This window comes from Cajanus cajan, chromosome 6 (assembly GCF_000230855.2).
Source record: "Cajanus cajan strain Asha chromosome 6, NIPB_CcT2T_4, whole genome shotgun sequence".
In the NCBI taxonomy this organism is placed as follows: domain Eukaryota; kingdom Viridiplantae; phylum Streptophyta; class Magnoliopsida; order Fabales; family Fabaceae; genus Cajanus; species Cajanus cajan.
Window position 1 is genome coordinate 6,113,031 of NC_138522.1, and position 14,048 is coordinate 6,127,078.

Here is a 14,048-nt window from a genome sequence, read left to right on the forward strand (position 1 = left end):
ATAAATAATAATAAATAAATAAAAAAGTTGATTAGGTCTTATGATTACGAGTGGAAATAAATCAAATAACTTATTAGGGGCGCGTACTCTAACATGTTTATTAAAAAAGTTAAACATTTTAGAAAGTCTTTTAACTAAAAAATCAAGTTTTAAGCTTTTAAAAATCTTAGTAGATCCATAAACCAATCAATTTAAAATATAAAACAATAATTATATCAATTTATAGTTAATTTTAATTTTTAATATATATAATTAATAACAATAATGATATATTTAATATTTAGGTGTATTAATTAGATATATTTACAAGTCTTGTATAAAACAGATTACAAAAACAGACTTTTAGATTAGTTCAATCTTTCAAACAAGTTAAACTAAGCCTTCAAATAAAACCCATAACATGTAAACAGACCAAATCCAAGCTTAGTAATTTTGTTGTAAGTCAGACTTAAAACTGCCAAAACTTAACCTAGTCTAATCTGTTTCTACTACTATTCACGATATAATACATTGTTATGAATAATGGTTGCAATTCAACACTACTAGAAAAATTAAAATTAGAGAGGGAACAAATCCGTCACTAATTTTGATAAAATCCGTCACAAATCAATTAGTGACGGAATTTGTGACGGAAATGATTCCGTCACAAAATTTGGCGTCACAAAATATTTAGTGACGGATTATTTTTTCCGTCACAATTAGTGACGAAATTAAGGCATCACAAACAGTATAATTTCCGTCACTAATTTCTAATAATAAATGTTTAGAAATTAATAAAAATCTGTCGCAATTTGTGAGGGATTAAATCCGTCACAAACTGTGATGACTTTAATTAAGTAGAATCCCTCGCAAATTGTGAGGGATTAAATCCCTCACAAACTGCGAGGGATTAAATCCCTCGCAAATTGTGAGGGATTAAATCCCTCACAAACTGCGAGGGATTAAATCCCTCGCAAATTGCGAGGGATTAAATCCCTCACAAATTGTGAGGGATTAAATCCGTCACAATTTGCGACGGATTTTATCCGTCACTAACTGGGATGAATCCCCCACTAACTGTTGATGACTAAATTTGAGGGAACCATTTGTTTTTAAGAGTCTGGTAATCGATTACCTATACATGTAATCGATTACCAGACAATGAAAATCATATGTTCGAAATTTACTTATTAAAAGGTTCTCTGGTAATCGATTACCCATTTATTGTAATCGATTACCAGAGCCTATTATTGAAACAATTTCAATCAAAACAAAAATATCAAGTCTTTTTTATGAAAATGCATGATATCATTTAAAATGAAGATAAAAGAACAATACAGACATCAAGAGAAGGAAGTAAGCACACCCAGAATCAATACACCAGAAATCTTGTAAGAGAAGGAAGTAAGCGCACCCGGAAAGTAAAAACTTTTTGCCACCCGAAATAACCATGAATATAACCAATCGAATGGCCCGGAGGAAAACAAGTCACAGATACAGAGAATTCAAAAACATAATACCTCGTCGAAGGCTTTCACTTGCTGCTGCAAATTTCTGCTCCAAGGCAGCCTCTCCAGCTGCATTAGCAGCAGCACGCAACTGCAAAGAAGTAAGGCAATCAGAACTCTATGAAATTCATCATATAACTGTATTCCTTTAATTTCCAAATATTGAAATCGACCAAAAATGTGTCAAGATAACTTGGAGAATGATCAAACATACGGAATGCTAATTTTATAAGCCCCTAAAGGCAAAATTTGAATATTTTGCAACATTTAAATAACTGAGTTGAGGCACAAAGCGCAATGACTTTCTTTTGTCCCAATAAGTAGCAGTATAATTTATGACAACACGAGTTATCTACAGTGAAGGAATTTAAAGAATTGCTAATGTTTAAAACGTAATTGGAAAGATTTTCCAACTAAATCAAAAATACAGGTAAACCACTTACTTTTGACTCTAGCAAATTACACTTTCACTTTTGGCAATTAAACACTTCAAACTTCAAGTATATATCAGATATTCCATCCGTAATTAAGTTATAAAACAACTGACAATGCAAGGGTCCAGATTAGCACACTTTTTGAGTCGTGCTGTCAAACCCCCAGCTTCAGATTTACTTGCTCTTTTCCAATTCTTGAATAGAAGGGCCCATTTGCAAGATGCAAGTTTTAAGCTAGATCATAGTCAAAAATGAAACCAAGTGGTTATTTTATAAAGAGTGGACATTTGTATACCTGATTCAAAAACTCGTCAAGCCTTCTAGCACTCCGAATGATACTTCCCTCAAAAATGTCAGTCATTTGTATAACATCAGCAAAATTTGCTCCCTGGAGAAAATTTTAAAAGGAAAGGCGAGAGAAATTAATATACATACTTAAAAAGAGCATATTTTTCTTTTCTTTTTTCTCCCACTCTTATGAGAATGCATACCCATCATTAGTTTCACTGCAGCTAAGATGACTACATACATGTCTTGGGTTGCAACATAAAATGAATTTTTGGGCCACAATGAACGCACAAGTCCATGCTGAAGAAACTATATGTTACTTGGTAATGAATTAAGACTAGTAGACCATGGAGCTTGTCACTAACCCATAACGTAGGTCATGCTTAGAGAATAAGTTAAAATTTATAAAAACCCACACACTGGTCAGGACACCTAAAATAAAACATTGTTGCTTTGTTCTGGTCCCTATTAAAAAACTCTACATTTTTTGTCCTTACACGAAAAAAACTAAAACATCATCATGACTTCAACAATTAGCATTCAGCACAGACCAATTTTTAGTTATTTTTCAATGTTAAGGTAAATATGAAATGTCATGAAACAAAAAATAGTGTCAAGGGGCAATTTTTATTTGAACCAACTTGGTGTTGAAACTAAACTATTTTTTATTAGAGGAATGGGGCAGCAAGGATCAAAAACTGTAGACCACTTGGTCATATAGAGGCTTTGATGTCAAGTAAATGACTTAAAAGTAGACAAGGCTTCAAACCAAAAATACGGCGTAACTAACCTTCGACCATGAGTAGATCACATCCATCAAGTATGGCCTCACTGTTGATTCCACATACTCATTTACATTTATATCCAATTTGCATTCATGTTGTATCTGTGACAAAAGGGTGATGATCCCATTTATATTTAAATATAGAAACTCCCAAAAAAATTCAGGTTAAGTGATAAAACATCTACCTCTGCTATCCTTCTGGCACTATCTTGAAGCTGCTGCAGAGGCCTTGCAAGCTCTGTTCTCAGTTGTATCTGCTCAGTTGATTTATCTCCTGGTATGAAACAACTCGCAAGGGCAGCAACTTGATGATGGTCAAGGTCATTAAAAGTACCTAATGGAGGAGGGGAAATAAAGAAAAAAAAGGTTACAAAATATATTGAACTGCAAACTATACAGAAAGCACAATGAGGAAACAAATATTGATTCACCATTAAACATTAATTCGGTAACAAGGAGTTCGTCGCCCGTGTCAATCAAGCAGGCTGCCCGTCCCTTCAACTGAACTACACCATCAGCATCAATATGACCAAGCTTCTTTAAGACTCGTGAGCGATTCTTTAGTTCTTCACAAAATTTTTGTAGCTGAAAAGAGTTCAAGTAATTAAATAGTAATGCATTCAAAATTTGTCATGAATAAAATCATCATATTAACAATCTATCAACTGCTAAGTCGTTAATTTGCAAAGTCACATGGAGATTGAAAACATACAATTCAATGCAGACATTATCTAGACTCCCATCAAGTTCCAACCTTATGTGATCTGACTTAATATGTAAATCTAGCAAAGAAAGACAGATTAGCAAAGTTATACCTGGGAATCCCGCATTTTTGTCTTCAGTTGCTGAATTTCATGATTCACTTCTGCTTTCCTCTCAAAGCATTTAATTTGATCCACATCTTGATGCTAAATTGCAACAAAATATTAAGGTAACACTCAAACCAAAGGAAAAGCAACATCACATTTATAACATAAAAATAGGGGAAATAGTGTTCATTTTAACAAACCTTATGCATAGGATGGGCAAACAATTTTTTCTCAAGTTCTTCTATTTGATTGACTAGTTCAACTATCTCTGCGTCCCGTACATCCATGTCCTGGAAATATTATTTTAGAGAATACAAAACATAATTATTGTTCTGATTCTGTTAAAGATCAGTCAAGCTCTATTGTCTTCCAATTTGTTCTCTAAAATAATCAGAAAATAGTGTACCTAGTAAAATCTGTGACTAGAGTTTACCAAAAAAAAAATATTGTACTTTATTTTAATAGAAATCATGTGATTTAAGAACCTTATCCATTTAAAAGCAGGAGAATGAAACAGAGAAGTTACAAGGTAAATGAAATGAAGGATAAAATATGACACAGAAAGGCAATTCACAGTTTTGGCTATGCAATGTAAATACCGGAACAAACCTTATAATGAGAAGATAGAATGTCAGAAAACAATCAATTAACTAAATCTTTTGTTGTTATGTAGTTTAAGTAAAAAGCATGCATCTATTAGCAGGTGAATCACTAAAGGATATAGTGCAGTCAAGCCTACTTTTGAGGTCAAATGTTGACAACTTTTATTTATCTAACTCTATGTTTATATGATAGAGAACAATAACATACCAGCAACTTGTGGCATGTGTGAGGAAAAAAATTACCTTTAAAGGGTTAAGCTTTGGAAGCCCTTGGGGAAAACGATTGCCCAGCTCCTGTACAGCAAGCAGTATACTTTGCCTGGATTCCAAGGGTCAGAGATCAGAAGGTATAGATACCCTCAGTTTACCAAGGGCAGAGATTAATGGTAATTGAACAGGGACCTAATACAGAAGGAAGCAGACAAGAGAAAGCAACGTAAGTTTTTTCTGATATAGTTAGAGTTACAACAAAAAGCCATGAATAAAATCATGTAAAATCTTGAAATGTCAACTTACCACGTGCATTTCACCTTTCTCTCCAGGGCGGGGTGGACATGGTTTTGGCCGTGAACTGTTTTCATTTGAACCAGGTGAACAATGAAGTAAAGTATCAACAATATAACCACCACCAGAAGGTTTCTTAACAACATTGACTACAACACCCCAGCCCCAATCAGTTCCACCTTCTTTTACTTTGATCTGAAATGTTAAAAGGTCTATCTAACTCAGTAAAATACAATAAGGAAAAAGAGCTGAAGACACAGTAAACAATAAAAAAAAATGAAATATAAAAATTTGTAGGTTACAAAATATATTGAATTAGTTTTCACCAATCTATGGATTAGTTTTCACCAACCTCAATCTATGGATTTTGTTGTTTGAGATTGTTGCTCCTCAAATAACGATTGTAGTCTCTGCAGTAAACAACATACCTTAGTAATTAGCCAAAAGAATAAAACCAATGCCAAAATTGTAAATCTAAATCTTTTTTCTTTTCTCCTTTCTTGTCAAATAACAATACTATAAGCATGTTCAAATAAACATTTTCATAAAAACTTCTAAGAGAAAAAAAAATGAAATAAGTTTTTCTTTTAGTAAATGAAAATGAAAATGGAAACTCAAGAGCATGGTGGTAACGCTTCGATTTGACTAGGGTTCTGGCGATGCGTCTAAGGTAGGAGGGTGAAACCTCGTTGCCTCTGTTCTGTTTCTGGTTCTGGGTTACAGCGTCACGGGAGGCGACGACTTGGGCGACAATGGCGGTGGCGTTCGCGACAAAACCTAACCCAATGGCGTCCGCGAAGACTGAGGAAACGACAATGGCTGAGACAAGTGAAGAAGACGAAAGGGAACTCGAACGGAGGAAATGACAATGGTTGAGACAAGTGAAGAAAGCCACAAACAGAATAGAGAATCGATGAAATACCTAACAGAGAAGGAGGCGTCGTGGCTGGCGAGGGAGGCGTCGTGGCTGGCGAGGGCAAGAGCTCTTATGAGATGTCTTTCGGAAGGAGATGTGTTGTTTTAACATGTTTAGGGTTTCCCCTGGTTCCTCTCTGAGCGGGTTTATGAGCCAAATTCATAAACCCAAAAAATAGCGGGAGCCCAAAAAATAGCGGGAGCCCAAAAATGAAAAAAACTAAGCCAAATTTATGCCAATTTTAGACATTATTAAACCAAACGATTATAAAAAATTATAACTCAAATTATAATTAATATTTTGATAATAAATTTATTATATATTAAAATTAATTAAATATTTTTATCAAAGAAATTCATACAGATATTAGATTTTATTTACTATGTTTTATAATCAAAACATATTCAATATTAAATTAAAAGATAATAAAAATTATAACTAAAATCATAATAATTTTTTTGATAATAAATTTAGTATATATTAAAATTAATTAAATATTTATATTTATGAAATTGTTACAGATTTTAAATATATATTTTCAAGTTTTTATTTTATTAAATTAATTCAAAATTAATTATATTTTATCACTTTTTAATAAAGTGAGCAAATGATAATAAATGAACTAAAATTTTAAAATATAATGTTTTTACGAATATAGTGACTAAAAGTATTATAATAAATAATGAAATTAATTAAATTATATTTTATAATGGTTATTTTTTTTATGATGCTAAATTAAATATTTTAATTATTTTCCAATAGTGATAAATCAATCTCTGTTCCGGGATTTATCAAAATTAAAAGATCAAGGTACTCTGTTTGAGGGAACGATTCCGGATACATGAAAACCAGAATATTCCCATCACAATGCCCAAAGTATGATTTGTGTGGATAATGTTGACATGACTGGAAGATGAATTGAAAAATTCTTATTTTCAAATTTAAGTAATAATTTTAAAAAATGAATTGAAAACACAAGATCGAGTAATACCTGTCATATTAATAATTTTCATGCAAAATAAAATATCTTCATTTTTTAGGTTGTGCTTATTTCTTTCATAAATCTAAATTAGATTATTTTATAAGTTTGCTTTTAAGCATAAAAATTAAGAAATTAACGGATATTATTTTATTAACAAAAATAAGAAATTTTTAATTTTTAACTAAAAATTTAAATTTTAAAATTAAAAATTATGAAATTAGAAAGATATTTTTCAATAAATAACTAAATTAGTTAATTATTATTTATTTTATATTTGAGGACATTATCTTCTTATAGTTATTTTAATGACTTTTATAGAATATTTTAAAGGTTTTTAATAATTATTACTATTTTAATAATGAATATTTATGAAAATTAATTTTTGTAATATTTTGATTTTTAAGTAGCCCAAAATGGGCCGTTCTCAAACTTGGGCTTCTACGACCTTAAGTAAAAAGAGTTGCGCTCTGACTATCAGCTATACCTTTTGGCCTAGTGGCCTACCATGGTCATGTAATTGATTACCAGTATGTGTCTGCTTGTTACAGCTGTCAAAGTGGGCTTCAGCCCGTGGGTCAACCTGGCCCACCTTGAAAAAGGGCCGGGCCGGGCCAAAAAAATGAAAAAATTTATGATGGGTCAAAAAATGTGACCCGGCCCACTTTCGACCCGGCCCACCCGGGTTGAACCCGTGGTGGGCCGGGTGGCCCACCTGACCCACTTACCAACCCATCCCCTAAACCCACTAACAACTCACTTAACTATTTATTATTATATATGCATTATTTTAATAAGATATTTTTTTTATAGATAAAGATAAAATCAATGTTAAATAATATGATATTACTATAAATTTATCTATCCAAACCTCTAATAAAATTTAATATTGATGAATAATCACTCTCATGAAAGATTTTTTATTTTTTTATTTTTTATTTTTTATTTTAGATAAGTCTTGTCAACCTAGCTTAATATGTAAAAAGAAATCTTTAGAAATATTGCATAAAGTTCTTGGCCATTTAAAATAAAGAATTTCAAAGAAAACCCAAATATGATTTATATTAATAAGGTTTTGAAAATAAGGGTTTTCAATATTTTAAGTTTTAATAAGGCAATTATTGTTTTTAAGAGACTGGTAATCGATTACCATTAATTGTAATCGATTACCAAAGGATGAATCTCATATGTGCAAAGTCACTCTTAAAAACGTGCTCTGGTAATCGATTACCCATTTCATGTAATCGATTACCAGAAGAAGAAATTTTCAAAATTTGAATTTAAACTTTACAACGTCCCAACCATTTTGAAACTAAACCCTTGTAATCGATTACCAAGTGTTGTAAGCGATTACCAGAGCATTTGTGAAATTCTTTGAAATAGTAGAATTTCAAATTCTTCCAAAAATGTAACACTTTGAAATTCCTCATATTTTTTTCCCCTTATTTCACTCATATATTTTATCTTATATCTTCATATTTTTAATTATTGAATATTCAAAAATACTTTATAAATTATTAAATATTATCTAAATTAATTTTTAAAATTATTAAATATTTAAAAATTGGTTAACATTTTTTTTATAAAATTTTATTTAAAAATCTCAACATATAAATATATTTTTAAAAGCAATTTTATCATGATAGAATCAAATTATCATATCCAAATTAACAATTTAAAATTTAAAAAAATTGAATTGACTTATCCAAACAAAATATTTTAACAATGATAGAAATTGAAATCAAAGTAATTCAAATACCAAGAATTTCAAATTCCTTGAATTTGTAAAATTACTCATCCAAACACACCATAAGGGAATGCAATTGTAAGAGACAATTATATGAGTAAGATGTTTATTGTATGGATTAGAGTACTTTGTGGGTTCTTAAGAGAACCCTGAGAGAAACAAATAAACTATGCAAGTTTATATTTTGCTTTTTGATTGTTCTGTTGTATTCCTTGTTGCGTGAGATGTATGAATATCTATTAAATTCCACAAATACATGAGTTTTGATTTGAATTAAACATGTTTGGTATTTCAATTATGAAAAAGATTATGTTATTCAATTTTTGTTATTTGTGTTATGGTATGTGGGGTAGAGGGTGTCATACAAATGATATATATTTATTATTAATAAATACATAAAAAAAAAATATATATATATATATATATATTATATTTTTATAATATTATTCATAAATTAATATCAATAATATTATTAGTATATTTATACATAAACTAATAATTTGATAAATATAACTTATTATATATTAATATAATTTTACAAAAATATAAATATACATATCTTATCTACTATATTTATATTTTTGTAAAAGTATATTAATATATACTAAGTTATATTTATCAAATTATCAATTTATCTATAAATATACTAAAAATATTATTGATATTAATTTATTAGCAATAATAAATTATTAATAATATATAACTTTTATTTATTTAGTAATAATAAATATATATCATTTGTTACATTAATAAAAATTATAGTATATGTTAACTTAAATAAGCAAATAATGGTATAATTTTAAATTATTATATATATATATATATTGAAATTTTAAAATTATTAAATTTTTAATGGGAGAGATTCAAATTGCACAATTATGATTTTTGAGAGACTAAAATTGTTCAATTAAAAATTAAAGGACTAAAATTCAACAATTACAATTCTTTAGGGACTACAATTATCCAATTAAAATCTTAGGGATCAAAATTGCACAATTACAATACTTGAGGGATAAAAAATGTAATTAAGCCAAAATTAAATTAATATATGTTTTTTATTTTCACAAGTTTTTTTAAAATATTTTTAATGAATGTCTTAGTTTCTTATGTTCAAAATTGACAATTTTTATTTAATTAAATGAATTTCATAATTTTTTCAGTCCTTTAATGAAATAAAATATTTTTAATTTTATTATTTTTTTAAAAAAAATTAACATATTTTCTTTAATTATGCATAATTCTTAAATATAAAAGTTTCATAAATAAAATTTAATATTTTGAGAGGGAACAATTTGTCACAAATTTTTTCACAAAATATTTTAACCTATTTGTGACGGAATTTTGAGAGGGAAAAATCCGTCACTAAATTTTTTCATTTTAGTGACGAAATTTGTGACGGATTTTTTAGAGACGAAGTTCATTCCGTCACAAAATCCGTCACAAACATTTTTTTTTATTTAGTGATGAAATTTGTGACGGATTTTTAGAGACGAAAATTTTTCCGTCACAAAATCCGTCACAAATAGTTTTTTTTGATTCAGTGACGAAATTTGTGACGGATTTTTAGAGACGGAATATATTCCGTCACAAAATCCGTCACAAAAGTCAATAAATTCTTGTCCGTCACAGAACTTAAAATTCCCTCACAAAATGCGTCACTATTAGCGATGCTATTTTTTCCGTCATAAAATTCATCACAAATATTAATTTTTCTAGTAGTGCAATAAGATAATCAAAATATTATAATCATAAAGGTGATCACTACAAGAATCCTCCACATAACATCGACCAAATAGCGACGATCAAAGATTGTCATAATTGGTGTATTTTTTGTCGTCTCAATGTATACATTATAGTAGTGATTTTTGTCATTAGTTTAAATCTTAACAAAAGAAAAACACATTATGTTTTTATTAAATATTACATTTTTAGTTTTAGTATCGACATTGGCTATCATTACTTATAAAATTTATGTTTTAAAAAATATTTTTTTTTTTTTGGTAAAGATAAAAAAAAAATATATATATATTTTTATTAGAAGTGTTATATGTTGGTTAGTTTCTTTTTTAAAAATATTATTGATAGTGTCAGTTTTGGCTGTCACTATATAATAATAAAAAAGTAATTTTAATTTGTATTGTAAAATTATTGAGTATGTTTTTCTAATTTTCCATGAAGTATTACTTGATGGTGTTGAATCATGAAATATGGCAAAATCTATGGTGTACATCGGTTTTTTGTAATACAATTTTAAATTAAGATATAATACAATTTTATAAATAAATAAATAAATAAATAAATATATATATATATTAATTTGAATTTGTGTAACAAAGAATAAAATAATTTCCAAAATTTATAAAAATTTATAAACTTGATTTATTTAATAATTGAATGTTTAAATTCAATATATATTGACTCAACAAATATTTACTATTGAAGTAGCATAAAATAACATTTTAAAAACGTATATTTGATTTTGATATCCAATTATTCCTTGTTGGATAACAATAGATTTTCCATTTAACGTGAAAAATATAAAAGATATTTGCATGTTAAGAGAGTGAAGTTTACCTTTCTAATTCAAATGAGAATGGATGTGAGAAAGAATAGGAGTGAAGCATTACAAAGTAGAAAATTATTCTAATTTATATACAAAGAGTAATTATAAATTTTAGTTACATAAAAAAATTATATTACATCCATAACACAAGTTAAAATACTAGTACATTATTAAATACAAGTATTTTTGTTAATATTTCAAAATACTATTATACAAAATTAAATATAAATACTTCAAGTTACTTCAATAATAATATTAGAAATAAAGATGAAAAAAAATGATAAATTGAAAAATGTAAGTGATAATTGAGAAAATTAAGTATATAATAAAATGGAAGTGATTCATGAAAGTTAAGAAAAAAATATTCTTAAATTCTTGGCTTATAAAAAAAAAAAAATATTCTTTGAGCTAGTTATTAAATCAAATTAAACTTGAAATTAAAATTAAGAAGTATATTTAAAAAGAATAAAAAGTTAAATGTTCAATAACTTAAGATAGGACATATTGTGGTAACTTTAAAAATGTTTTTATATAAAAGAATCCTACAAATAATAATAATAATAATAATAATAATAATAATAATAATAATAATAATAATAAAATCAGTGTTGCAACTATAGTAACAGCGCGGGACAATAAAAATATTAAAGAAAACAAAAAAAAAAAACAAAAAACCGGGCTGTTACCAATACATTTTTTAATGAATTTTTTTTTAAAAAAAACTTAAAAAAGAAAAAACAATCTTTCTTAAACCAAATTTGGATTTGAAAATCAATTACATAAGATAATGCATAACACCCTACAATATCCATTAAAATATTGTTATTTCTTATTTAATAAGTAAATTATCTATAATTTTTAAAATATTTGTTTCATTTTATAATAATAATCATAAATTAACTATGAAAAACATTTAATTTATTTATCGAATAGGGAGTAAGGGTTTATAACCCTCTCGTCACACATTTTCAAGTGGTCTAGAGAAATTTAGTGTAAAAAAAAAAGAAGCAAGAAAGTGAAAATTAACACTATTAAAGCCCTTGGGACCACTACAAGAAATGCTACATATAGTGACATACAAAAAGTATTACTATAGGTATAATATATGTAGGTATATGTCTATTTAACATATAGTTACATACAAATTTAGTGTTGATTTTGAATGAGATTTAACAACATATTTTGTGCGTCACTATAATCTATATCCACACTTTTTAATAATATACCAACATATATTGTAGTTATTGTGTAGGTAAAAGTAATTTTTAGTGACATGTATAATGTCACTATAAAGTGTGTTTTATTATATGTCAATTTTCTTGTACTGGACATACACTTCTAGGTGTATCTAGTCCCTTGCATGCTTCCGCTTCCTCATATTTGTATTTTTTTATGTAAGGACTTATGTTTTGTTTACTTAAGAATTTGTAAGGTAATTTGGAATTACCCGTATAAGAATTTAAGAAATTTATTATTATTTTTTTTAATAATGGGATGCATGCTTGTAGTAAGATTTAGCGACTAACTATTTGCTAGTAACAAACATTCATTGACTAAGTTCGCCGCTAAGTTTAATATAGCATGTTTTAGTCGCTAAATTTGGTCACGAATGTAGACTCATATATTCCGTTGCTAGATTCGGTGGTGGTGATGTTACTGTTCGATTTTCAAAATAAAATTTAATAGTGAATGAACTTATAATGATATGAAATTGCAAAAGGAAAAAACCCATAATTTTAAATAATATTTATTTGTTGGATTGATTATTAAATAATAAATCAAATTTTATATATCATTTCTCACTTTTCTTTGAATTTTATGTAATTTAAATTATTTGATAAGTGTATACATAGATATTCATTAACTTATGTTAAATTTATAATTTCTAATATTTTATTTTAAATTAGTAAATATTCATATAGATATATATTTTAAAGGATTGAAAAAGTGTTTTGGGAACATAATGGGAAGTGCACTTCATGCATTCAAACCCAACTCACTTATTTAACATTCCTGATCATAATAGTAGAAGAAATATACCCTTTACGTAGGTTAAATAGTTGCAAATTTGATGAGTAAAATCATCATTGAAGGACAATCTATTTTGAGTCCACCATATTTTGATGACATAAATTACACTGAGTAGACGGAGCGTATGCGAGTATTCATACAATCCGTCGACTTTAAACTTTGGTTTGTTATAAAAAATGGACCGAAAATTCCAATAAAGATAGTAAACAATGAAGAAGTGGAGAAAAGTGAAGATGAATACGATGAAAAAGACATGAAAAACTTGGAACTAGAAGCAAAAGCAAGAAATATTTTATATTGTGCCATAAATCAAGATACTTTCGAAAAAATTTTCCAAATACACAACATCCAAGCAAATGTGGGACGAGCTTGACAGGTTAAGTATTTTTGTAGTTTCAAAGTTTTAAAATTATATAATTGCTGAATGCTCAATCATGAACCTTTTTTTTTTTTATTTTTAGTGCATGCAGTGTTGATTTCCAAACTTAATTAGGTAATGCACATTGTAAAATTATGCAATATGTTAGATGACAGAGAACCAACTAGTCCAAATATAAATAGGTATAAACGTATTATATCCAAACCATGTTGGATGAGAGACTATGTCTAGTAATAAGGGTTTTGGTTTTATTTTCTATTTCATTTAGCTTTCAATAATCTCTAGTCCTACACGTTTAGGGATAGATTATAATAATTATTTTATATATATTGTAGTCTCTATCATTGAAAAGGACATGAATAAATTTCTTGAGTTTATTTTCTTAGTAATACTAGTGTAGCTATAATTCTCTTTCACTCATCTATCATTGCACAATATTTTTTTTATTTACTTTTGTCGCTATCCATCTTGTTTCATATGCTTCTATCATTTTTTTTATCTCCTTCAAGTGTTGTCATCATCATC

The 14,048-nt window shown here is 27.8% G+C and overlaps 1 protein-coding gene across 1 annotated transcript; it reads right to left on the reverse strand.

Annotated features, from left to right (window-relative positions):
* Window positions 1-2,091: 2,091 nt before the first annotated feature.
* Window positions 2,092-5,110, reverse strand: LOC145958919 (DExH-box ATP-dependent RNA helicase DExH10-like). The gene is made up of 6 exons (XM_083076598.1): window positions 4,003-5,110; window positions 3,809-3,901; window positions 3,425-3,578; window positions 3,179-3,327; window positions 3,000-3,095; window positions 2,092-2,309 (listed from the first exon to the last, which is right to left on the reverse strand). Exons 1-6 carry the CDS (start codon window positions 4,087-4,089, stop codon window positions 2,187-2,189), a joined length of 702 nt encoding a protein of 233 aa, XP_082932724.1. The 5' UTR covers window positions 4,090-5,110; the 3' UTR covers window positions 2,092-2,186.
* Between the last annotated feature and the right edge of the window lie 8,938 nt (window positions 5,111-14,048).

What these genes read in the sequence shown, in the direction of transcription:
- LOC145958919 (XM_083076598.1), bottom strand. Translation starts at nt 4,089, where the DNA reads ATGGATGTACGGGACGCAGAGATAGTTGAACTAGTCAATCAAATAGAA. An exon ending in TACCGAATTAATGTTTAATG is followed by an intron (nt 3,328 to 3,424) that starts GTGAATCAATAT and finishes CTCCTCCATTAG; the next exon opens with GTACTTTTAATGACCTTGAC. An exon ending in GTGCCAGAAGGATAGCAGAG is followed by an intron (nt 3,096 to 3,178) that starts GTAGATGTTTTA and finishes CTTTTGTCACAG; the next exon opens with ATACAACATGAATGCAAATT.